This window comes from Haliaeetus albicilla, chromosome 3, assembly GCF_947461875.1.
Source record: "Haliaeetus albicilla chromosome 3, bHalAlb1.1, whole genome shotgun sequence".
Classification (NCBI taxonomy): domain Eukaryota; kingdom Metazoa; phylum Chordata; class Aves; order Accipitriformes; family Accipitridae; genus Haliaeetus; species Haliaeetus albicilla.
Window position 1 is genome coordinate 55562763 of NC_091485.1, and position 26762 is coordinate 55589524.

Consider the following 26762-nt stretch of genomic DNA (forward strand, 5'->3'; position numbering starts at 1 on the left):
TTAACTGCTTTGAAAGACTCAATCCTTTGGATAAATGGAAACTAGAAATCTTGACTGTAGAGTGCAGAACGCTTTGCACAAAATACAATGACAAGGGAACATGAACTGTCAAATACACAGACCAAGGTTTCTAAAAACCAATTTAGTTTTACAAGACAGCAAAAACTGTTGATAGTGGAAACAGGGGGGAAGGAAATCTGTTTTGGCCAAATCTCATAAAAGATTAGGCTGTCAAAAAGTTTTGGTTCCTAGCTACCAGCATGAAATTCAAGATCCAGAGTTAGCTGCTCAGACATCCAATGCACAGACACTGTGGAATGATGGTCCGAATAGGAACCACACAGAACTGACTTTCACACTTTCTCAGTTTCAAAACCAAAATCTTCAGGAGTTTAAGATTAGGATTTATTAGTAAAGTCAGTTAGTCTGTTGATTTTGTGGTTTGATGGGATACTGCAGTTTGAGGTGCATAAGAATAGTATCAGGAGATTTGGAGGTATATTCTAATTTATTAACAATAACAGAATTCACAAGGTTTTATATCTCAGAATGGCATATAAATTCAGTGTTTTAACTCAAGAAGGCATCATTCCTTTTTTTTTTTTTTTTTTCCGCTTGCTTCAAGATATAAATGCCTTTATTAATAAATTTATAGCATTTCTTTCCATCTAAGGAAACCAAATAATGTTAGGACACATTTAAAGATCTTTCCTACATTTGTCCTCTTTGTACTCCCTTATGTACTGTTTGCAATTATATACAATACTCCCTACTACACAATATCCTTGTTTCCCTCAGAGAGCAGCTGATATCTGAGAACACATTGCTCCAGTTGACTGACACTGAAGTCAGAAATGCTCTGTAACCTTCTAAATTAAAGCCCCACTGTCTCAATATAGACACCTAACTTTAGTAGACAGTTTGGACACTTATCTTAACTCACCAGCTAAAGAAAAGTTGGAAATAGCTGTATTTCATGTTAATCATGTTAATGGCACAAACCAGCTCCTGCTGCTGTGGGCTCAAGGCTTTGGGAGGCTAGTACTAAACATTTTGCTTTGCGACGAAGGGTGGCTGTCATAATGTCTGAAGATGGTGTAAATACATAGCAAAGTGGCACCTAACTGGGCACATTGAAATGGGTAGACTAAAGTGTATTTTTAGAAAAAGTTGACTTTAAGAGAATTGAAGTGTGCTACAGGAACAGTTTTTTCAAAACAGTGTATATCTGTAGTTTCTTTCTGATCTGATATTTTAAGTTTTGAAAAATCACAAATTTTTTTACTTTTCAAATTTGGGGGTTTATGTGCCTTGAAGGTAGTGCAATGAGTAGTTTTTCCTTCACTTTTAAAAATTCTGGTTTCTCATTTTATAATCTTAAAAAGTTTTGAAACTTTGGAAGAGTTAGTGAAAAAAACCAGCTTGTGGTAGAGTTGGAGATGTTTTGAAAAATTAGAACAGACTATGAGATTTTCAAATTTTGGGCCTTTAGCAAAGGTGAATAATAGGGAAAAATTGAATTTTAAAAGTCTCCTGAAGTTCCAATAACTATTTTAGTTTGAACACTACAAAATGGATGAGCTTCAGTATTTTGGTTTTCCACAATTTTAATCAGCTCCTTTCTGACAGAACAGTTCATGGAACACTCATTCATTCCAAATAGCCGAATAAGACCTAAATGGAATGAAATACTAAATTCCGAATGTATTTGGGAATGTGCTCTTTATGGTGAAAGCCTAGGCAGGAGAATAACTGCAGAGCCCTGGCAGTCGGTGGGGACAGGATGCTGTTCTTTGTGGAAGTGGTGGGTCAGTTGACTTTCTGGGCAATGGTGGCTGAGTTCAGACAGGTGTGATGAATCTGAGGAAACACATGATAGGCAAGATTTTGGAAGTATTTTCTGTACTTTTGGACAATACTATGTAGTCCTGATGGGCTGTTGTTAGGGCAGCTGTGGTTAATAGGCTGTGAAATACAAGAGTTGTGGGTAGAAGTGGAAATACCTACAGTTCAGGTGGAGGTCTAAAGTATTTGAATAAATATTGGATATATGCATCCTTATTCAGACAGTGCTACATATACTTCAAGGGTTTTTATATTAATAGTGTTTTGGAATGTATTTATTTATGTTCAGTACGGTTTTAGCCAGTTTAGCTGCAGTGATGCCTCTATATTATTCAGGGATGTCTTCGTCTGTTCAGTCTTCTGTGTTTTCCTCTGTATTGGCATTAGTCTGTGTACCAGTTTTCTTCTGTTGAGGTTACAGTGACACTCCAGAGCTGGCTAATAGGATTTCCCATGAAGCAAACCATCTCACATAGTTAGGAAATCTTTCTATTAATGATTATTCTGCGCAAATACATATTTAATTGAACAAATTATGTGCAACTACAATCAACTATTGTGTAGTTATAATTTACTAATATCTATAAATAATTTATTTGTATTCTGTGCAGTTTATTTTATGGCATTTTTGATCCACATTGTTCTTTCGGGGGAGTATCTGACTCTTATTGCAATTATTGTTTTATTATTATTTGCTTCGTCTGGTTCCTGTTTCTGTGGTTTTTCACTGATTTGTTTTTCCTTTAACATCATTTTGAAAAAGTCAGTATTGTTTGTGTATTGGTTCTCTTTGCTTCATTACTGCATTCTGGCTACCTTTTTAATACTGCATGAAAACTATAACTTGGAATGCTTTTGCAATAGTTAGGTTTAGAGACTGATAACATGACTAGAAGACTGTCTAAATGGATACCGGTATAAAATTACAATATTTCATTTTTGTACTGGTGGAAATTCTAAGAGAAAAGGGATGTAATTTTAAAAATTAATCTAGTTCCTTGTACAGCTGAACCACAGAACCACTTCAGTAGATTTTCCATACATATTCAGTTTATAAAGCAATAAAAATACAGGTATATTAATTGTAGTTGTAATATCTGTAGCATATTAGAAAGCAGATATTGTACATTGTGAAGGACATAATATATCGCCATGTTGGGGGGATGAGGTCAAGTATGAGACATGCTCCCCTTCCCCCTTTCACCTTTTTCTTGTCCCCTTTCTTTTCTCCCCTTTCTACCTCTACAAAAGTAAATTGCTGTTTCTGTAACGTCAAAACCTGGAAAGTTCTAGGTAGTGCACACAAGGTGCTTACTACCCTCCATTTCTCAAGGCAGAATATGGCAGGTGAGGGTCCCTGGTGCATGGCTGGAGATATTCTATCCCTCTTAGGATTGTGATATTCTGGAATATCTGTATTTCTCTTGTAATACAGAGCAGAAGCAATGTGAAAATCTGCCTTTATTTTATGTGAGTAGGTCACCCATACATTGGGCTATGCAGTACTGCCTGTGCAGAGCGGGGGGCAGTGTGCAGCTGCTGCGCCTCGCAGAGCACAGGAGCACATCAGAGAAAACCCGTCATCCAGACTGTGAAATTTTCTTATATATCCTCTTGCTTTGGTGTGAGAACAGATTACTTCACACATTTTATGGAACAGATTTCTCCAGCATCTGTGCATGCCAAGTAAGCAAGGAGGGTGGCAGAAGCATCATCACACTGCCTATCTCCATACTTTGGGTACATTTCTTACAGAAGTGAATATTGAGTAGTAGCTTATTTCCATCACTTCAAAATAGATCAATAATCTCAGGAAAACTGAACAGGGAGGTGAAGGAGATTCAAATCCATCAGATTGCTGTGGTTGTTGTGACCTGCTCCCATGCTCCTGTTCTCCCACTCCCTGGCCCTCTGAGGTATCAACATATGCTCCTGTTCCTGTCCATTCCCCATACTCAGTACCCATTCTGTGCCATGCCATTAGCTGTTGCCCTAAGCTGAAGATGGACAGTGGTTGGTTGGAGTTTGTAGCTAGTCCAGGAACTTAGGAGTGTTGCCTGTACTGATGTAGTGTTGATGTAGCCACTGGAATCCACAAGGCTGTATGTGGTCAGAAGTGTTATATTGCAAAAATAAGAGTTATAAATGCATCTATGTGTGCAATGCAACTGCTAAGTTTGCTAAATGCTCCAGATCCCATTTCATGCAAGGGTTTTCTGTATATACCATATGTCATTTCTGTCATGATTGCTGGAGAATTGAAATACATCAGTTGCACCTTCCCCCATGTAATGCTAATACCAGATAGCACTAACTTTCTCTTAATCATTTTTTAAGTATTTAGGAGGGCTTTTTGTAGAAATGCCTCTTACTTTACTTGCTGTACTCTAGAAAGCAACCAAAGCTGTCAGTGTGTGAACTGTACTTGTTTCTCTCTCTGAATATGCATCTACAATCTTCCTGAAAGGGATGATCAAGCTGAACTTATGTTTCCTACCCCACTTTTAAATCACACTTTGCTGACCTGCTCCTTTTGTTAATGTTATTTCTAAATCTATTGCAAATGTTATCTGTAGACCTGCAAAGTGAAATCCTTGCTCCTGGGGAATCAGTGGCAAAATTCCTGCTGACTTCCCTAAGGCCAGAATTTCCATCAGAGGGTTTTGGTATGATTTGGTAACAGATTTGCAGATTTAATTTATGCATTGCATTAAAATACTTTGTGTTAGATAAATATGTCGTTGGTGTAAAGCTGTGTTTAAAGTAATAGTTGTGTGTCTTTGTTTTTACTTTTGGTCTTTTAGTTTCCAGCGTGTTGTCCTTTTTGGTTTTGTTTTATTGCTTTTTCTTTAATTTTGCTTACCAGAGCCAAAGCCTTAGTAGAAGAACAACGCCTTTTGTTCCTAGGGTTCAGGTAAAGACTTCGTCTGCCTGACAGAAACTAAAGTTGTGGTTTTTTCTTTTGTTTGTTATGGAAAATGCATAGTAGGAAAACGTTACATTATAGTCCGTTTTCCCATGTTTTTAGTGTGTTGCTTTAAACCATATTAACAAGTTCCATGTCATCTTGTGAGCAGCTTGTAAAATTCTGCATGAGGGTTAAAATACTAAATTAAAATTTAAAGAGACAACTAGTTTTAGTTTGCTGTTTACCCAATATTAAACTCATACAGGTTTCAATAGTGATGATGGCTACGCATCCCACATACAAAATGTGTGTACTGTTTAAGCAAATAAATAATCTTGTGCTTGAGGTCATTATATAAAGATGAATGTCTCTTTAAATCATTCATTATCATTACTTAACACATCCTTTTTTGCATTTTCCAAGTAATAGTAGCGCCTTGAGTGGAAGACAGGCAAAAAATTTGTACCTTGTTTAAAGAAACAGATTTCTTTTGTATGAAACTTGGTTCTTGCATTTTAAAAGTACATCAAAATAATCAAAACTCTATTTAAATAAAAAATGAATTCTTCCATTGTGTTACTGAATTTATTTAGCTTTGGTATTCTGTTTAGGTACAAGTTGTTTGCCTTTTTTCATCAGGAAACTCCTAAGGTACTGTAGATTAATGCAAAACTAGGTTTTACTAAATATGTTACAATGCTTATCTTTCTTTGCTGCATGTTTTTCGGTTTTTTTGTAAATAGAATATTATCTGCTTTTCTTACAAAATATCTTTATGGAGTTGTTAATCTTTTGTGTGGGAGCTGTATAAATGTTTCTCTCGTTTGATCAAGTGCTCAAAGAAAGATGTAAAGGATGATCTAAATGATCAGAATAAGATGACTAAATTTCATATTGAAATGGAAAAAAGATCATATATATATATTTATAAAGGAATTCTAAATAAGACTGTAGGAAATGGTTTGATTATGACTCATATTTGATAAAGTACAATTTTTTTCACAATATATTATTTCCTGAAAATAGTCCTTACAACTGCTTAAATGTAAATTCAAAATAAAAAATCTAAGAAAAAAATTGAGATTAAAAAAGTAATGTCTTGATAGAATTGTTTTAGGTTAACATATCTTTATGTGCTACTGACATAAACTGTCTCTGTACTAAAAACTTAAAACATCCTTTAGCATGATTAAGAAAGCTGGCTTCTGCTCATGGTAGTGAAATCAGAGGGGTACAAATTCAATCACAAGTTGTTAAGTAGTTCATAAAGGTAAATACTGTATATGACAGAAGTAGTCTTTTAATATTTATTTTCTTTTTAGAGATGTGCAAAATAAATTAAGAAATGATATGACAATTGATTGTTCAATTTAAAAAAGAAACGTCTGCCTGAAACCTGCATGTTTCATGGAATGTTGTAATGTAGAAGTAACATGTAGTAGTTCTGTATTTTAATCACATTATATAAAATAAAGAAATAGATGTAAAAATTGTCAGTTCTACTTAGGCTAATATCCTGTAACAAACAAACAAAAAAAATTACCTTGACCAAACAATTATGGTAGTCATTTAAGAAAATAAAACAAGTGTGATACTTAATAGAGAATATCCAACAAGAGGTGAAAGTGTATGAGGCTTACTCTCTCACCTCTGACTGGACTATTTTTGATATTGTAGGTAAGAATCATCTTTAGCTGCAATTTTGTTTCTGCATAATGTCTGTGGAGTCATTGTGGACCTCTCTAACAGTTTTTTGCAGAGCTCAATAATAGTCAAAGCTAAACATAGTATTTGTGACGAGTTCCTGACGAGCTCAAACTTACGACCTTGGCAACATCTTTACAACTAGACTGAAACAAAAAGTCACTGATCTGCCCACTTTTAGTAGGGATGGTAGATAGTTTAACATGGATTAATTTAAGATCTATTTACACTGCAGGCTGCAGAGAAGAACATAAATTCTCCAGTGATCTTTAAACAAGTCTGTTAGAAGCGGTCCAGCAGCAGTGCAGAACTCTGGTTACTTTTTGGCATGAGAAATTAGCTAACTCAGAGCTCTGAGCTGTTGTTGATGGTTGTCAGGAAGTATACGTTACATTGTGGGCTGTGGTATAGCTGTGTCTGTAAATTCCCTACAAGAATTAGGATCTCCAAACATTCTGTTTATACCTATTTGTTACATTGCTCTCAACAGGAAATGCACATCTTTATTCTTGCTTGCATCTTCTTTGCTTGTTAGTCTGAAACTGATCCTGGTGATAAATGTCCCAGATTCTGGCACAAGTTCCTCTTCCACACTTCTCTCTGTGTCATTCCATTCATTTTCTAGCTCTTGTACCACTGGATGATTTAAAACCCATCATCATTATTATTTTATTGGGAAGAAAACCACTCAATTTCCTTTTTTCCCTAACATGCACCCTTCTTCTGAACTTTTACTAATTCTACAGTACTTGGAAAAATGCATATTTATTTCCTTAACTTTTAGATCCAGTTTAGCATACCAGCAAATTTCCAACTTTCAGAGTAGCGCTTTGCGATATCTTTGTAGGAAATGATCTGTTCTTAAATTTGTGTTTTCCATGCAGTATCTCTTATTTACTTGGTGGAGCCTCCTTTTGAGCCAGAGTTGCCATGAAACCACTGGGTTTTTTTCTAATTTCAAAAATTTCAGACATCCTTTTTTCTTTAATACAGAACATCAATATATTTGATCATGTATAAAGATATATGCATGCGCCTATTTGGCATTATTGAAATCAAGATAAAGCCACTAAAAAAGAAATTTTTAAAAGAAATCTAGATTAGGGCAGCCTAAATACCTCTGTAATTTTCTGGCCTTCATATCCTAGAGGCTATTCAATTTACAGCCTTTTCTTGTATTTTTTCCAGCATATCAGACGGCAACTGAAGCAAACAGCAATAGTAGTTTGGTTTAGCAACCCTCAGTAGTCAGGATTTGTTAGAGGTATTTTTAACAACATGCAAAGCTCACCTCACTGTACTGAAGACGTCACCACCTCAGGGCAGTGTCTGCATCTACATAAGCTTAAGTCCAAATAAAATGTTTGCTGTAGGCATTTTTTTAAATAAACTGAGAAATTTTGTTTGTTTGTTTTTGCAACAAAAGATACTGCTGGTGTACCTCTTGTTTCAGCATAATGCAAGAAAGAAAAGTAGTATCTCAGTTTCAAAATATTATACTAAAAAACAGCTCTCTAGGTTACGTGAAGAATTATAATGAACAACAGAAGAACAAAAATGCCTGACCAGCTGTCTCTCAAACCCAGTGATATTTGAGTAGGCTGTGGTGGTAGAAATTAAGCTGCAGGGCAGGCAGTCTCTCCCAGTGGCACAAGTTTTATCTCTTTTCCATGAGATTCGTGAAGCAACCGTTATATAACAAAGAAAGAAATAAAGTGTAGCATAGAATTAAAAACTTCAAATATTCCCTGTTTTTAAATCACTTAAGATATAGTATGCCTGTATGTGCTGTGCACAAAACCATGTTAGAATTGCATAGTTAAGCAAAGAGTCAAACATTCATGAGGTAGGAATATAGGAAGTGGCGATAATGATATTATCTAGATTTTCTTAACTGATTTCCCTTATGCATATGTATTAGACTATAGGTCCTAATTACGTGATTACTTCTTTTCAAGAACTCTGGCCTCAGTCAGCACTCTGAATAAAATTTCTAGTTAAGATGAGATATAAAAGAAAAAGGATGAAATCTAGTAAACTGAATTTATGTCCTTAATTTATATAACTTAACTTATGCTAGCTTCAAGTAAGTCTGAGGTACCTTGGGAAGGAGCTTAGACTTGTCCAGTTGAAGGAAAGAACTAAATACCTCAATTTCTGCAGTGAGTGATCCAGCCCAAATAAAGGACAGCTATCCTCATTAACTCTATTTGAAGTATAGGCTACTTCAGAGGGTGACTTAATTCTCCAGAGGGAGGCATCTTCTTCTGAGGCTACAGAGGATCAAACAGGATACTAGATACCTGCATTCTCATTTCTCAGAATGCAACACCAGCAGTCAGCTTTTAAATACTGTTCTATGTGTAGGAGGCTCATTCCAGAAACGGGACATCTGTGGGTTAAGCCCTGTTTAGACTGAAGAGATTGAACCTGTCTCTCAGAAAAGTGCCTTTATCATCAAACTATTGTACATCCCTTTCTTCTCTGGAGTATGAAGTCTCATCTGAAGCTGAGATACTGTGTGGCTGGGAATATAAGTGTGTGGTGATAGCAAAGAAAGCCTAATTTTGGTGTAGCAGACTCCAGACCTGCTACCCAGAATGTGTATTGATATTGTATTAGACCACTATTGGTTAAAAACAAGAAAGAATCCTACAAAGCTGGGACCAGACCCTCATCTCTGTTTCCCCCTGATGACTACCTTCATCGCCTGACTGCATAAGAGTTCTTGTTTCTTGCGCTCTGCATGGCAGGTATTCTTACCTGGAAGCCTGTCTCAAGGAGTGCAGCAGAATAACTCTATGGAAAACAAACCATCTCACAATTCCAGGACGCATTGAATGTAGATGCCTGTTTGCCTGAATGTAGGTTGCAATGTAAATTTAGTCAAGAATTAGATGCACATCTGCCTAGGGAAGGAGCCTAGGCAAGGAAAGTATATGAGCATGTATGTGGCAAGTAAGTTACCAGGACTTCAATACTAAGTTGAAAGATCTTTAGAAAGCATTCAGGTTGGATGACTTTCTAAGTGAATTTTAGGTACCTACATCCTAAATTATCTAGGTAGACAAAGTCCTATTCAAGTTTTTTACAGGTGTTAGCCTCCACATTAGCATCAGCCAGGATGGTTTTCCTGTGGTGTATTTTATGTGTTGTAATTTTAGCTTTCCCTTTCCTTCATTTAGATCAGGATTGAATCATCACAGTTTCTTAAATGTTCTAAGCTTTTAAAAGGGCCATTCCTGCATGTGTAAAAAACTGCTGAATGGAGGGTTTGTAGACTCTGCTCTGTTAGTCAGCTGCTTAAGTCTTTCAGTGCTGAGAATCACACCCATGTATTCTTGTGGGGCTTTCACCCCATGGATTGAATAATTCAATGTTTTTCACTTTTTGGTGTTAGGAATCTTTTCTGCATGCAGCTCAACAAAGCTATAAAAGAAAAAATCATTTCCTCATCAACTTTCCTGTTATACATGTGCCATCCCATGTTTATTTCACAACATAAAAAATATATACTATTCTATGAGGTGTGGTAGGATTGTCTTGCATTTACTAATTAAGAATTGAGAAACTGTGATCAGAGTCTGAGACAACCAGGTTCTGCCCAGGCATAATACGCACCACAGACTTCAGTTCCAATGCTTTACTTAGCACTACAAATCAGGCGCCAGGGTCTCATACCAGGCTTCCAGACAATGAAGAACATTCAATTTGTAAATACCTTTTGAAATGTTTTAAGGGATCCACCCCTTGATACACAAGAGCTCTGGGAAAGAGGAAGGGCTGGAATCCTCTCCTCTTGGACTGCACCTGGCTGTCTTAAATGGCTGTCCTTTCTCTCCCTGTGAATAGAGAAGAACAGGTTCTTGTAGGAAAATACCATACTATCCAAATATTGTCATAATATTTATGCACAGGAGAGTCAGAATTAGATCAGTCCTATTCCCAAACTAATTTTCCATGTTCAGTATGCTAGTCTAACTCCTTGTTTCTCATTTCCCTTTCCAATTTCCTGTCTTGACTTCTTGTCAGATTTTCTTTCATCCCAATCTCTCTGTGCTACATATTTTGTGCCAGTTACAGAATGGCTGGTTCTTTTGTCACTTCAATCTGTTTCTCTCATTCAGTCTCTTTTTGCCCCTCTGTTCTTCTATGGTGCCTGACATTAGTGGCTTCATTCTTCTTGTTTCACCAAGAAGCATTCTGTATCCTTTACTTTCCCAGTAATTCTAAAGCAGTTTCTGATTTGTCCCTCCTTCCTTCTTCTAACCCTATGAGAATGCAATCCCATCCTCCTCTCCATGGGGCTCTTTGTCCATTCTCTCACTCCAAGTTTCTTCCTTTCTTCTCTTTGCATTCAAGTCAAATGACTTCTTGGGTTACAAGTGCCTGTGCTATATATTGGAGTGCTAGTAGTGTATACACAGGAAAGAGAGAGAACTGTCTGGTCATAATTCTGCCTCCTGACCTTTCCTGTAACAAGCAGAATTGTGGGGAAAATATGCCCATTGTGTACAAGTTTTTCCAATTTTTTTCAGACCATCAATAGAAAAGTAGAAGGTATAAGTCAATACAAATTTCGAGCTCTTGTTCCAAAACACAGATGTTAGAGCATCTCAAAGAAATTATGTCAGATGATTTAACTTTCTGCTTAGACTCATTCTCCAAATATTTTGACTGAAGTTTTCCTGCAAAAATTCAGTCTGAAACAAATATAGTGATGAAGTATTCAGCCTACATATGAACACATAATTCTGGTTATATTTTTGGCACCCATGTCTAGATTATCTCACTTTCACTCAGTCACAGTTTGTGATAGTGTCTGGATCACAAATATATTGCATTCTGCTTAAGCAAGGGTAATTTTTCCAAAAAAAACAGATGAAGAACACTGTCTTCAGTGCTACTACCCTTGGGGTGTGGGACTAGCCAAGTCTGTCCTTTGCCCAAGGACTCCCAAGGAAGCCTGTGGGTGGATACATTTACTGTCAGAGAACATTTAAGTTGATTTGCACTTCAGTGGTCATTAAAGCTTTGCTTTGGATTCATATAGTTGGTGCAAAGCTTTCTATTTGTGATCTGTAGCTGGATGAAGATACCTAGCCGTCCAGATAATTCTCAGTTTAGAAAAAATACTGACAAAGCCCCTTGTTTTGCAGTAATGTAGGAAGAGCATCTAGAACTCTCTCAAATCTGACTGATTAAGGATAATTTCTTTCACACAGTTTTCTGTGTTAGTGGCCACAGAGACCTTTAACTGTTGGTACCAGAAACCTATAAAGTCAGTAGTAGGGCCAACAACATGATAATAGAGGACAGGTATCCTCCCCTTTTTAACATCTATTCAAACACTGCTGGTTGGTGGCTACAGGAGTTGCAAGATCTAAAGTAATGGAGAAGGAAGAAGTACACTGCCACCATTGATTGACTTGGAGTGTCTTAGTGTAATCTCACTTACTGAAGTATTAGGAATGGCAGAAAGCTGAATCAGCCTCTTGTTGCTGGGTCAAAAGTCTTGAGAATTGCATCAAGACCTTTCTTTAACTGACTGAAATGCTGAAGATGAGGAGCTATGACAGCAAATGGAGACCCTGTCTCTGAAATGATGTGAGATGGGCTCCACAGAAAGTGCATCTTCCCCTGGTTATGTTTACCTTAGCTAGGGTATATTCATGTCTAAAGGTGCACTGCTCGGTCAGGTGTGGAGTTGGGCATTATCCTCTTTGAATTCCTTAAGTTCAGGCAGGGTAGGTGTTTCCTTTAAATGTCCTAGTTTGTCCTAGTTTGTCCTCTGTCTCAGGCAAACTCCCCATGAAGAGAGCCTCCTCTGTCAGCTATAGTTAATGATACTGCAATGGTACCACCATGTAATGACTCCCTGGCTATTTGGAAAGCTTTGTTTTGTCCTAACTGCACCATTTCCCCTTTCCACAGTGACTTCTCTAAAGTAGGTATATCCTCTCCTTGAATAATGTATTTGCAGCTATAGTACTCAAACTGAAATAGCTAAATAGCAGCTTCTAATGACTGTAGTAAAAAAGGATAGCAGGCCAAGTCTAAGACTGATTTATAACAATTTCTGCAGATGAGTAATAGTAGTTTTTGCCTTGTTGTTGCTGAGTTGGACTGTGAAGAGGGCTGGACTACTGAGCCTTTCTCTCTTACAGTTTCTGGAGGGCTTATATGATTTCAGCATGAGTCCCTGCATCTTGAAAAACATTTAGAGGTTTGAAATATTTATGGTCTTTTCCCATAGTCTTTCCAGCACAACAGGACATGAAAAATTCATTTGCTCATTGTGCATAGACTCCTTAGAAATGTATATATATGAATACCATACATCAGTAATGCAAGTAATACAATATCACTGCCAAGAGAGAATAATCCTAACCAAAGCACCATGTGAAAAACAATTAGTATGAAATAATGTACTTATTGTACAGGCTTTTTAAAAAAGAGTAACTCCTGGTACATACTGAAGCTATTTTTATGCTTTGTTATAAATACAAAGTATAACATGATATTTTCTGTTTAAGTAAACAGTATAAATAGAAGCTTATGAGCAAAATTCATTTTAAGGATTAATATGCTACTTTGTTGTAGAAATGAGTTCACTAATTAATATTTTCTCATTACAGATAAAACTGTGGTATGACAAGGTTGGTCATCAGTTAATAGTGACAATCTTGGGAGCAAAGGATCTTCCTTCAAGGGAAGATGGAAGGCCAAGGAATCCTTATGTTAAAATTTACTTTCTTCCAGACAGAAGGTAGGGTGAACACAAAGACAAGGAACATATGAGTAAGAATTAATCTGATACTCAGATGGTACACACAGCTGAGTTTACTGGTCACACGGAAAAATCTTAGTTTGGTGTTTCTTTATTGAACATGCTACGAAACAGCAATGTGTCTTTGAAGACTAAACACAAACTCACTTCCACCGGATATTTTATTAAATACTGAATAGAAAAAGAAAGGTAAACATATGTCATTGCATGGCGATCTGTTATTTGCAAAGAATGTTGCCAGTGTTTTATAATGCCCTTATTTCCTATGACAGTTATTTCTGTCTAGTGCAAAGAAAATGCTACAAAGTTAGGTTCATGAATTTCTGGACTGATCAGTCCAGCATTTTGGTTTGCCCCAACTTTACACAACAAAGCAGGAACAGGTTTGGCATTTGAAACCCATAGATTCCATATCACAGTATAAGTGAGTTAAGGCTGAAGGGGACTCAGTTGGGATTTCCCAGATGTACCTTGAAAACTTCCCCTACAGCACAGGACTGGTATTAATCTGGACTGGCCTTATATATGCATTTAGGGAAAACTTAACTGTGGTAGGGACCCTTATGCCTGAATAGCTCCTTAAATTTTTAGTCCATGATTTTCTGCCATTTCAACTTAGGCAGTGGGAGGAACAGCAAAGGGGACAATGTGTTCCCCAGTTGATTTTTTTTATTGGTGTTTCCTCAGATTGTGTCAGTAGGGGAGCATGTTTAGCTTTATTTTGTAATGCAATAATGCAAAGATTTAACCTGACTCGGTATATATAGATTGACCAGTGGATTGCTGAATCTGTAGAATAGGATGTAACTTCATAGTTTATATTTTTACATCCTTTGCCTTTCCTAATAGCTAAACTGGGAAGATGCTAACTACCTCCAGTACCAATTGACTTCAGCAGGAATTAAAGCTATTCAGTTTTGGAAGACAGTACTTTTCCACTTTCATTGTATATCATATGTTGACAACAAAATTTTCTATGACTGCATAATCTGCTGTATCATTGATGACAAAAATTTTTGGATGGATTTTCTTCGACTCACCAATATTTGAACTGCTGGACTAGATTCTTAGTTTATTCAAATTGCTTTAGTATGTTTGGAGATGCTGAAGCTGCGCTAAGCTGAGAATCAGGTCTGCTTAAATTATCTTATCTGCTTGTTCAGGATAAAGCTACCAAAAATGTCTGTGTTCAGAATGCTTCACAATGTAAGCTGTAATAACTAAAAATACATAGAAGGAAAATATTTAATTAAATACTTTCGAGAATGCAGATACAAAAAGTTACATAACATAAAAGTTTATTATGCTATACTGGTATTTTCCATTTATGTGAGGTATTCAGAACTTTTTCTTTAATTATTATATGTGTTTTCTATCACTTATGTAAGAATCAGCAATTTGTCTTATTGAATTGTGGTTTTTTTCCGATGTGCAAATTCATTTTCCTTTCCTTAGAGGTAAAACCTAAGTAAGCAACAATATATGTCTTGTGTAGTAGAGGGAAAGGTGCTAGAGGTAAAATACACTTAAATAAGTCAAGCATTTAATTAGATGAAGCTACTGAACTCTCTTTCATTAAACAAATTTCATTGGAAAAGCTTGTCCAAAGTAACTTATTTCATTTCTCAAGGGCAAACAAATCTTTAGTGTAATAGAAATAATTACATTATTTGTTTTAACAATGTGTCTAAAAATATTATTTCTTAGTTAATATTTTGATCCAGCTTCTAAGTAACAGTTTGGAAATACAATAACTATATTACAGTTGCAAGTATTAGCAAACAGACAGTATCTGCATTGCCATATTAAAAAATCCACATAAATTAGTACCACAGCTGCATTATGCAGCAATCAGCAGGTTTAAAATTAAGCATTGTTATGAGAACTCTAGTCAGTATTCTCAGTAGAAGGAGTGTGGGCGTTTTCCAGCGACACTTGTTTCCATCAGAAAATACTAATTCTTTCAAGCAGAAATATTCTGCAAAACACATTGCTTTCAACACCACCCTGGAGCCAGAGCCAGGAGTTCCATGGTAGCCTTGTATGAAGACCTCACGGGGCTCTGAAATGTAAGGCAAAACTCGTAGTGGAGATCCACCTTCAACCTGGGCAGTTCCTTGGGGTGACACAAAAGGATTTGGGGAGCTGTTTTGAGAACACTGTTTCTTCCAGTGTTGCTGGAAAAAGGCATGTAACTCATTCTCGGGGCTTCTGGTTTCCCAGCTGTGGAGCCCTTAGTCAGGAAAACCCTGCAGAGAAGGCCCCGCACTGCCCGCAGCTCCCTGACCATTCCTTCGTGTGGGCCAGCTGCTCCCTCCTGCTCTCCAGTTTAAGAGTCAGCCGCTGCAGGACTGGAAGCTTGAGTGAACCAGCTGGCTTGTTTATCTGAAATGCAGATTTTTGCTATGCCTAATGTTGTCTGCATACGTGTTCTACTGTGAGACTGTGCCTCATGGAAATCCCGTTTACAGAAGTATATTTTGCTTTATAAAATCCTGTTTCCAAAACGAATGTATTAAAACATTTCTGTTTTTTCAGGGAACTTATTAAAATTGGAATTGTCACATGAACCGGAAATCACCTAACTTTAGTTTTTAATACGAAGTTATGAATTTTCCTCAATATATGTGCTGAACTTTGTTTTATCATAAAGGACTAATCCTGACATAGGCTATAGTGCCCATAATACTACAAAATGTACTGCTGATTTAAGATTTCCTACTTTCCATGCTATACTCATTACAGTATAAGGGTCTTTTGAACATTTTTAATATTTAATTGTTTTTTTCAGTGATAAAAATAAAAGAAGAACAAAAACAGTAAAGAAAACATTGGAACCTAAATGGAATCAGACATTCATTTATTCTCCAGTTCATCGGAGAGAGTTTAGAGAACGAATGTTAGAAATTACTCTTTGGGACCAAGCACGAGTTCGAGAGGAAGAAAGTGAATTTTTAGGAGAGGTATACAATTATTGGTAGTTACTATAGAAATACAGTTGCTTACATATTCATGTCTACATACAGTATTTTCGAAAAAATGATTAAATATAGCAAAGCAAAACTGTTTTAAATTGTTGTATTTGTCCTTATTTTGATTAGTAGTAAAAAAGTGATCTTGCACTTATCACATAGTACTGATATGAGATTCTTTCTGTGTTTGTTGTTTTATTAATGGTATGCACATAGTTTCTCAATTTCTTTTAGAATTGTTTGTCAAAATCCATATGATCCATAGTTGTATTTTACCAAAATGTTGGCATGTTGCTGACTAACTTGCTACAAGATATTTGAATGCTGTAAAGGTTCTCATAAGGTAATAAAGGTTTTGTGAAAGATTTTTGGTATATTTATTGTTGTGAAAGGCACAGGAACTCCTTTCATATTAAATGCCAGATTTTTATAAAACTTCAGACAAAGTCCTGAACAATAAGAGAATAATAGAATAAAATTTATGAACATACCTATTTTAAAATATTCTGTTATGTAAATGCTTTCCTACTTTTAACCATTTTTTTCTTTTTTAGATTCTTATTGAGTTAGAGACAGCATTACTAGATGATGAACCTCACTGGTACAAACTTCAAACACATGATGTCTCTTCATTGCCACTTCCCCATCCCTCACCATATTTGCCACGCAGACAACTCCATGGCGAGAGTCCCACACGGAGGTTACAAAGTAGGTTGTTAGTTTTACACACTGTGTATAGTTCATTTGAATTAATGTGTAAAGTATATTAAATTCTTGTAGATGGGAAGCTGACAGAATTTGTGTGTGCATTTGTAGCTGTTATGAATTAGGTCATTTATGATTACTAATGAGAGTTTGATGTGCTACAAATGGTAATATTGAACACTGTGCAACACACCAGTTTTTTCTTAATGAGACTACCTAGTTCAGATCCTGAGCTTGAACAAATTATCTTGGTCTTTTACAATATGCTTTTTTTATCTTGAAGTCCCATCTTCTATATTATGTTTATCATTTCATTATTTAACCAAAAGTGAATGTGCAGGACTTCTCTCTTTAGCTCATACTTCTTAAAAATAAGGTGACATGTATATAACATCATATGTAGCTAAATTAATACCATGGCCTGTTGCCTTGTTTTGATACTATTTTACGTGGTTATGTTCACAGATGGAATTTCTCTTAATATTCTATTTTGTAGAGTTTGGTATACTTGATCCACAGTAGTTTGATGTTATCAGTAGATGTTTTGAAAACAGAGTATATACAATATGCTAATAAAACCAGATACATAATACAGTAAAGGGTGAAAATCTGTTTCCTTAATACTTCCTTGTTTCTCTAGTTTAACTGTTCAGTACTGTCAGTGATTTAAAGCGATTAACTTTATAAAATATCAGTTGGTGCTGATGTAAAGAAAAAAAAATCTCAAAAACTATTTCTAATAATTCTTTGGGTTTTTTTGAGTCATTGTATGTGAGTGTGTGTGTGCATATGTTACACGCAAGCTCACAGAAACATATGCGTGTGTAGCCACGCAAACAAGCTTGGACATTTCATATGTTCCGTGTGGATTCTCTATTACCTAATCGCTTGTATGTAAGTATTTCAAGTAGTTGACGGTTTTTGTGTCTGTGCACTGGATGGTGAGAAGGGTTAAAATGCTCCATATCATAATGTTCTGAGATAGATATATTAACAGAGAGTTACAGTGCATACCCTTCAAGCTGTAAGATTATACTTATCCAGAAAAGGAGGAAAGAAATGATAGTGAACAGCTAAGTTCTGTTTCAATTCAGTCCTCTTCTGTCTTCTCAAGTACCATGACTTGTTTCAGTAAAGTTTTTAAATTATTTTTCTTTTATCTTTTCTGCCATCTTGTAACACATTTTAGGAAGTTAAATTTTCCATGTAAAATTACTTTTACAGACCAGCCGCACATTTCAGTATCTGCTTTTATGTGAAGTTAGTGAAATTCTGTTTTTCAGGAAATATTCAGTCCTGCAAACAAACCCTGTTTGTTTATAGTAATTCCTGTCTGTGTAGTAAATGACTGCCATAAAGAATGACTAAAACAGTAACTGCTTTATTTTGGAAAAGACTGTAGTAATACTTGACTAAAGATCTGTTCAATGATACTGAATCAAAATTTGAAAGTCAATAAGTTTTTTAATACTAACACTAACAAATGCTAACACTAATACTAATATTAATAATGTGCTTAACTGAGCAATCTTATATGCCTGCCTGCAAATGTGGAGGGAAAGACTTATCAAAATTTCTGGTTTGGTAAAACACAAAGATTTGGTGTAGAAGTCCTGCTTTTCAATTAAGATGATTTAGCCTGACTCTTCCCAGAGCAGTACTTTGACAACTTGAGGTTCTAAAAACTTCAGCCAAATAAGCAGTGTCAGATATTCACTGTGATTGCTGGAGAATTCACATACTCCTACAATAAATTATGGTATTTGCATTTTTACTGAGATCAGAATCCCATAAAGCAGGATTTTCTCTAGTGTCCTGGGAATATATCTACTTCTTGAATCCTTGTGTGTCATAAATGACTTTCAGTTTAAACAGATAGTCGTAAATGTAATGAACAAGGTCTCAGAATTAAAATCCCCCCCTTTGGGGGACTGAAAAGGCATCCAAAAGAAAATTCAGCATCTGGTCAGAGTTCTGCAATGGTAGCATAATACATTTAGCAATTAAAAAATACTTTTTTTTAATCGGTGTCACACCTCTGAAATGGAAATAAAAGTATTTCTTGGTGTCCAGAGAGGTGCTGGAATATCCTATTGGAGATATCCAGAACTCAGTTGGACAAGGCCATAAGCAATGCAATGTAAGTTGGCCAAGCCTGAAACAGGCGTTGCACCAGATGGCCTCCAAAAAGCTCTTCCCAACCTAAATGTCATCACAAGGGCACTGGTGAAGGGCAGACAGCACATCTTATGACTTTGTCTTCACTAAATAAAATATTTATAATATATTAACACCATGTAGAAGTCTGGTTCTTTTACCTTTTTTTTTTTGGAGGTTTCAAAAGAATATTAAGTTAAACTTAACATCTTAGTTTGTTGTGTCTGAAGCTCTTTCTCCAGTGGCACATTCTGACAATGTGAAAAAAATCTCCAGTATGAAGAGAAGGCATGTCTTGAAAGTTTGTCTATCATTTTCAAAGCACATCTCGGAACACTTAGTGTGCTGTTGCACAGTAGGCTGATTTCGATTTCTGGGGCTGCAAAATCTGAGCAGTTCAGTCCTCCCACCTTTTGTTCATTTCTGTGATGCCTCTATGTATAGAATTAGTGAGTACAATATGAAGTACTTTATTGCATGCCCCCCAAAATTGTTAGTGAGAGAAATAACAAGAGAGATATTTTGAATTACAAGGTTGTTTGTTGTTTGTAAAAATACATATCTACACATCTAAGCTTTCTTATCTTCATGATTGCCAAGTAGCTATAAATATATATATTTGAAGACAATACTTAAATGTTATTTTCCAACGGTAGTTTAAAAGAACCACCTACACTTACCATTTACCTCTATTCTCTTTTTAATATCACTGAATTGTAACATTCCTGAAGAAGAGCAGACACTCAGCCCTGAAGACTGAACTCCTATATTTACAGATAGCCAGTAGCAAAGTGTGAGCTTGCCACAGAAGCCCATATGCCATTTTTTTAGGAACGTGCTTTCAGAGGCAGTAGCTTAGTTTCTACATGTATTTATCTCTCAATATCTTTGAGTGGGCGTTATGTTGTGGTACAGACTGATCTAAACCAGCTGTCCACCTTCTCTTGCCCAGTCCTCTGATCCATACAATCCATTAACTTCCTAGTGATAAAGGACCATTACCATGTTTTTTACTTACAATTTTTTGAAAGACATCTACTTAGAAACTGGAACTAATATAGAACATAGGATTATGACTTACTAGGTGTTTCAGCTAATTATATTTCAGATTTTCATAAACTGACTGGTTTTTATCCAATAAGTATATTTTAAGCTTTATCTTATGTGAATTGTGAGGTAATGAGTAGGTCTATTTTATTTATTGTGCTGAACTTTTGAAGTGAATTTTGAAAATGCCTTCATTTTCTCTAACATTTGACATAAAATCAGCCATACATTAAGAATTCCAGACAGCATTAACTAGAATTACAGACAAACTGAAGTTCTTTTTATATTGTCTCTGAAAAGAGATTGTAAACAGAAAAATAAAGATAATTTTAAAAAAAGATTTGGGAATTCCTGTTGTTGCTTAGGCCATGGTATTATTGTTCCATCTCACATTAGGTAAAAGGTTTACTACAGATTACATTGAAAATTGAATGTGATTTGAATGGTGTGTTCACAGTTGTTAGGATCAATGGGATAGAAGTTATTGTTAGTATTACTATTTATTCAGAACTGATACAGAAATCAAGCAGGGTCTATACCATAGGATTACAAATCAAAAATTACTTCTCTCCATGTAGCACAGAATACAGAGATAACAGACATCAAACTGGAACTGAGGCATTCTTATTCAGTCTTTTACAGTTACGTCCATGTAATGTGTGCATTTGTGCAGTTTGAGCTGGTACTGTTTAGTTGATAAAGAATACTGGCTTATTGTGTATTTTGAAGAACAGCAATTGTTTCTAGTTTTATATTGAGTCTGAATTTGTTTTAGAAGCAGACTGGGTTTTACTTCAAGTATTTTAAGAATTTCCCCATTACCTAGGATTAAAAAGTAACTTACACTAGCTTTCTAAGTCAGATTTTTCAGCTTTAAAACCAAACTGTCTGAATTATTGATCAGCAGACCACAGAGAGTGGGTCCACAGTGTAGATAAAAGCTAAATGCCCAAACAAGGGAAGAAATGTGAATATAACAGTAAACCCAGACATTTTCAGGTCTCTAGTTACAGCATAGGTATGTACAGCAGTGGAAGGAGAGCTTTTAATTGCCATGAGAATGCAAAATATGGTTTGAAAAAGAAAAGTAAGTTTAATATTTTGAGCATCCGCAGTAAGGGAAAATTAGTAAATCAATGTGAGATAAACTCTGCTGAAAACAAGATCTAGATTTTAGAAATGACAGAGTCTGGAAATCAACATGTAGAAGTCCAAAATGGTGGATCAAATTGTATTTTTTCAAGAACTGAACACCAGAAAAATCAGTCAGAATCAAAATAATTGTAAATAAATAGACTGTGAAGTAGCTTTTTTTGAAAGGGAATTTGACTTTCATCACTTTTAGAATTAAAGTCATCAATGACTCTGTCGTGGTTTAACCCCAGCCAGCAACTAAGCACCACGCAGCCGCTCACTCACTCCCCCCATATCCAGTGGGATGGGGGAGAAAATCAGGAAAAGAAGTAAAACTCCTGGTTTGAGATAAGAACGATTTAATAAAACAGAAAAGAGGAAACTAATAATGATAATGATAACACTAATAAAATGACAACAGTAGTAATAAAAGGATTCGAATGTACAAATGATGCGCAGTGCAATTGCTCACCACCCACCGATCGACACCCAGTTAGTCCCCGAGCAGAGATCCCCCACCCCCACTCCCCCCAGTTTCTATACTAGATGTGACATCACATGGTATGGAATACCCTGTTGGCCACTTTGGGTCAGCTGCCCTGGCTGGGTCCTGTGCCAACTTCTTGTTCCCCTCCAGCTTTCTCGCTGGCTGGGCATGAGAAGCTGAAAAATCCTTGACTTTAGACTAAACACTACTGAGCAACAACTGAAAACATCAGTGTGTTATCAACATTCTTCTCATACTGAACTCAAAACATAGCACTGTACCAGCTACTAGGAAGACAGTTAACTATATCCCAGCTGAAACCAGGACAGACTCCATTCACTGAGTTTCATGATTCTTAAAGTATATTAAAAAAGTCTGGAGGGAGAGAAATTACAGTAATGCGTATATAAACTGTGGGGACACAAATGGAGTATCTTTATGTTCAACAAAAAAAATCTGCATACAGTGTGCAAAAAACTATATATAACATCCCCTTTTTGAATTTTATGTATTCATTCAGATGGGAATAAAAAATTCTATAATGCATAAGCAAAGTGTTTTAAATCACATGAAAAGTTTTTGTCATCTTCTTTTGATGGCTTTGTACATTTTCCCAAGTCAGACTATATTTTCTGGGGCAATGCTGAGACTTTAACATGGTAAAAGTTATTACATCTGACTAGAAAAAACAAACTGATAGACTGAATTCACAAATAAAGGACCCCACTGCTTACTAGTTTTTGAAAAATATTTTTGGATGGACTTGTCATTGCTGGGTGCTGAGGGGTTTTTTTTAAAAGTTCTGTGGCTGTACCATCAAATCAAAGATGTGTTGAATGTTATAACTGTTAATTCAAGCCCTCTCTTCCGTTATTTAAACTTTAAAAATTTCAAGTCTATATTGTAGAACATTAAGAGATACACTTGGTAGTACCAAAATCATTAAAGTTTAATAATAATTAATTACAATGTACCTGAAACTTTACCCTCTGAAATCTGAGCCTCTGCATTTCAAACCTCAGCCTTCTAATGAAAGCTATTGACTTCCTTGGAACTCTGTGGAGTCTCATTTTACTGCAGAATCAGGATCATGCTGTCTCAGCAATTTCCTTTTAGTTTGTTGTGAATATGGTAAGTCAGTGTGATAATTTTAAATCAGTGTCACCAAATCTTACTTGAGGGAATTACAATAAAGCTGTTCACTAGTAGGAAAGCGAGTTGTACTTAATAGGAACATGCATCAGTGACTTTTTTTCAAATTATAATATGGAGCATTTTATGGTCAGTGACACAGACTATGAATGATGAATGTATTATAAGAATTTCACCTTAGAGGGCAAGAATAACACTAATTTTTCTCTTTCATGCTTCTTCCTTAATTTTTCTCTTTCTTTTATGGAGCACAGGCCTTGGGCATGTTATCTTTGTTTGCATGCATTGATGTTTTGTTCATAGAATATGGATATATATACCAGTATTGTATCTATTATACACCTATGATTTATTTATTCTATTTATTGTACATCTATTGTTTATTAAATACTTTAATTAAAAGGTATTTAACATGATACAGGGGTGTCTGAAAAGGCCTTAAACTATTCAAAATGTTTTTCTTTTCCCTAATAAAAGAAATATCTAATATATTAATTTTGTGTTGTTTGAAAATTTTAAAATAAATGTTATTAAATTGTAATTAAACTACAAAAATAGTTTAAATCCTGTTCTGAAGCAGTTTAAGGGAATTCGATTATTTGTAACATTGTTGCTCTGGCTACTTGATGGAATAATGTTATTAAACTACTCTTCTGTCATGTAATGATGACAGAAAAGCAGTGCTCTTTGTTGAAATAACTCACTGGATAGGGTAAAGTAACCTTGCTAGGCAGTCAATAAATAGCAAGTCAAGTGACCTTTAAAAAGATTCTAAAAGATACAGGTCCATACAGTAGCTTCCTTTTCTGGCTAAAGGTAGAGTGTATTTTTTTTTTTCTAATTCTTGAAGCGTAATAAACTATCATATAACAGTGTGATGGTTCTGATGAAGTTTTCAGATGGGCTTGATACTATTCTGACTTTTTCCTTTCTGTATTATAACCATACAGAAACAAACATGGCTTCCTTAGTCCTCACTCCGATTATAATCTCAGTTTTTTTCTATTCTTGTGGTCTTCAAGAAGCTCTACCCTTTTACAGATCTTTCCAGAAGTTAAAATCAGAAAGTCTATTGGTTTTGATTATATAAATAATTTCTAGACTGTGTTAATTGATTTTTTAAATTATTTTTTTTGATGGCACTCTTGAACCTTTGGTGACTTTCTGGTGTTGCTGGAATAAACTAGAAAACTTCTCCATACTCCATTTTTCATAATTTTGTAGCCAAAGAAGCTTCAGTTTTTCATGAAATTTGTAACTGGAAGAGATTAGTACCATGGAATACAAATATTAGAGAAGTTATGCAGTAAAGCTCCCATCTAAAAGTTAGTAAATGATGCTGAACGCCGCCCCCCCCCCCCCAATAATTCACTTTGAAATTATATAACCTAATGGAATTCTGGAGCTGGGCCATAAAAATTAATTATGTTTGTCAAGAAACCCAATTTGAAAATACAGAGAGTTAGAAATTGTAAGTAGTAAATGATTTAGTGATATGGTCTACATATTAAAATAGTTAGTACCTGGATGTCAGGAAAAGTGTGACTTGCCAGAAGGTACCTAGTCATCCAGTGAATTCTTAACAGCACCAGTTAGCAAGAAATTGAAATTTTTATTTTTCCTCTAGTTGTCATGTCTTGTCATCTGAGGTGCATCATTTACTCATGGACTGTCACTCTTTAGTTTTTAAGATGGTGTCTGTGAGCTGTTCAGCTGTAAGGAATAAAAACATTCATAACGTCTTGCTAATGGCAAGATACTATTCATGTTATTCTGACTTCCTGGCTTCTTCATATTACCTAATGGAAGTCACATTTACAAAATCTACAAATGCAAAGTAACAATTCACATTTCCGTAATTGTCCAGATATTTGCACACTATTATATTGTCAAGTTTAGAAAAACTGGTATGGCTCTATGGAAAGCTAAAATACATAAAACAGCCAGGAACTTAAGGAATGCAAACAATAAATCAGATATTGCAGCTATTTAGTCATTGTGCTCACATTAGGACTCTTAAATTCACTGTTAACAATGATAATGTAGATAAGGTATTAATGTATGTACATATTTGCCTAATCAAGACCTAACTGGAGACAGAAGATTGACTGGAACATCACTTCTGAGTCTGTTAAATTTAAGTAGGATTCATAGCTACATCTCAGGAAAGTTCTGCTAATAACTTCCTGCTGAGTTGCCAACAGCAGTGTGCAGTAACTTTAAGGGTAGCAGCTCATATTGTATGCCTAGCTGAACATACATTTTGCCCTTAAAACGTTAAACACTTGCTTATAGTAAGGTGTGCAGTTGTATTTCAGAACTGAAAAGTACTGTAATAGCTCTACTAGTCCTCCATGACTACTGTGTATAAATGTTGATCCAGAATTGATTGGCATTTTTGTGGTTTAATTTCTCCTAGCTGCTTAAGTTTTATTGTTTTGAATGAATGTGGCCTACAATATCAAATTCTTCAGTCTCCAGCAGCAATTATAACAAAGTTTAAGGTTCTAACCACCCCTGTTACATGTATTGATTCATGTATTTTTCCCTGACACTACTTCATTTCAATATTTGTTTTCCAGATAAAGGCTTATATTCATATAATTCAGGTAAATTTTCAGCATGCCAGAAATGCTTATTGCTTCCATATACATGCAAAATTTCATTTGATATTTTATTCGTGTGCTTTTGCTACCTATTGTGCAGATGCTAAATTGCTTAAATGTTCTTTGGCTTTTCTTGTCTGCTTTTCAGTCATAGGTCTTTTGTTGGCTTTCTTTCTCTATTCTTAACATCTCAGTATTGATATTGGAGCAGTATTGTAACACTATACTTGCTTTGCCTGCCTGTATTTTAGGTAGAGCTTTGGTAGGTAAACTGTAGTGAGCTGTATTAAGTATACCAGGAAAATGCTATTTTGCTTAAGCTATATTAAAAGGAACACTGTTGTATTACAGCTATTTGAGAACTAGTGTAAGTATTTTTAGAATACAGACATGGGGTAAGTGAAGTACTGGCAAAATCAGTATTTATACTGACACGTATTTTTACAGTTTCCTATTGATTTAAATCCCCAGTTACAAATCCAATTGCTATATCTGAGAACTTTGCCTTAATTAAATATAAATAAATTAATAATTTACAGCTTGAATTTTGTAGTGCATTTCATGTGGGACTTTTTGCAGTTCCTGCAGTTTTAATTACGGGAATCTCTTTGAGAATTGGTTCGTCTAATTATCTTTTAGTTATGTTTAAAAAATGAAACACATTGTTAAGAAAATAGATCCAATACCATGGTGGCGAGAAACAAAAACCCCACAGGGTGTTTCTTGAGAGTAGTACTAATAAAACCCAGTTTCCATTATATCTACCTTTAGTCTCCCGTGTTTCTTCTATTCCATTCTCTCCTAAAATAATTCTACATTCTTCTCATGTTTTATGATATCTTCATATGGGAAGAGACCGTATTTGCTGTGATGACTGTGGACTTGTGCACATGTGGATTAGCCACAAATTTTAGCTTGATAATGTTTCTTTTTCATTAAGGGGTTCTGATTTGTATCTCTCTCTTCTATCCAGCAACCATTTTCAAAGATCTGTAGGAACTTAATTAAATTTGGTATTTATACCCCTCTGTCAATATAGATTGAATTGGTCAAAACCATAAAAAAACCCACTATTTTGTGCAGGAGGTTAAAGCGACAGATTGACATGGAGACAGCAGGACTGCATGAGAAATTAGCTCACACTAAGAACCCTCAGGCACAGACTGGATGAATATGAGAGAGCAAATTCTTAAGACAGTTGTTGTGAGACTGATTTTAGGATTGCTTATATGTCAGCTTTGAACACAGAACAATT

General features: G+C 35.5%; 1 protein-coding gene across 49 annotated transcripts in view; it reads left to right on the forward strand.

Annotated features, from left to right (window-relative positions):
• RIMS2 (regulating synaptic membrane exocytosis 2) overlaps nt 1-26762 on the forward strand; it is a 491423-nt gene that overhangs the window by 271403 nt on the left and 193258 nt on the right. For 31 of the 49 annotated variants that reach the window (XM_069779840.1, XM_069779846.1, XM_069779845.1 and 28 more), the window contains 5 exons: nt 4712-4759; nt 13096-13226; nt 16039-16210; nt 16774-16927; nt 25484-25510. In XM_069779840.1, the coding sequence (XP_069635941.1) occupies nt 4712-4759; nt 13096-13226; nt 16039-16210; nt 16774-16927; nt 25484-25510 (532 nt within the window). The remainder of the gene's footprint in view (nt 1-4711; nt 4760-13095; nt 13227-16038; nt 16211-16773; nt 16928-25483; nt 25511-26762) is intronic. The other 18 variants (XM_069779844.1, XM_069779856.1, XM_069779857.1 and 15 more) reach the window with 3 other exon arrangements.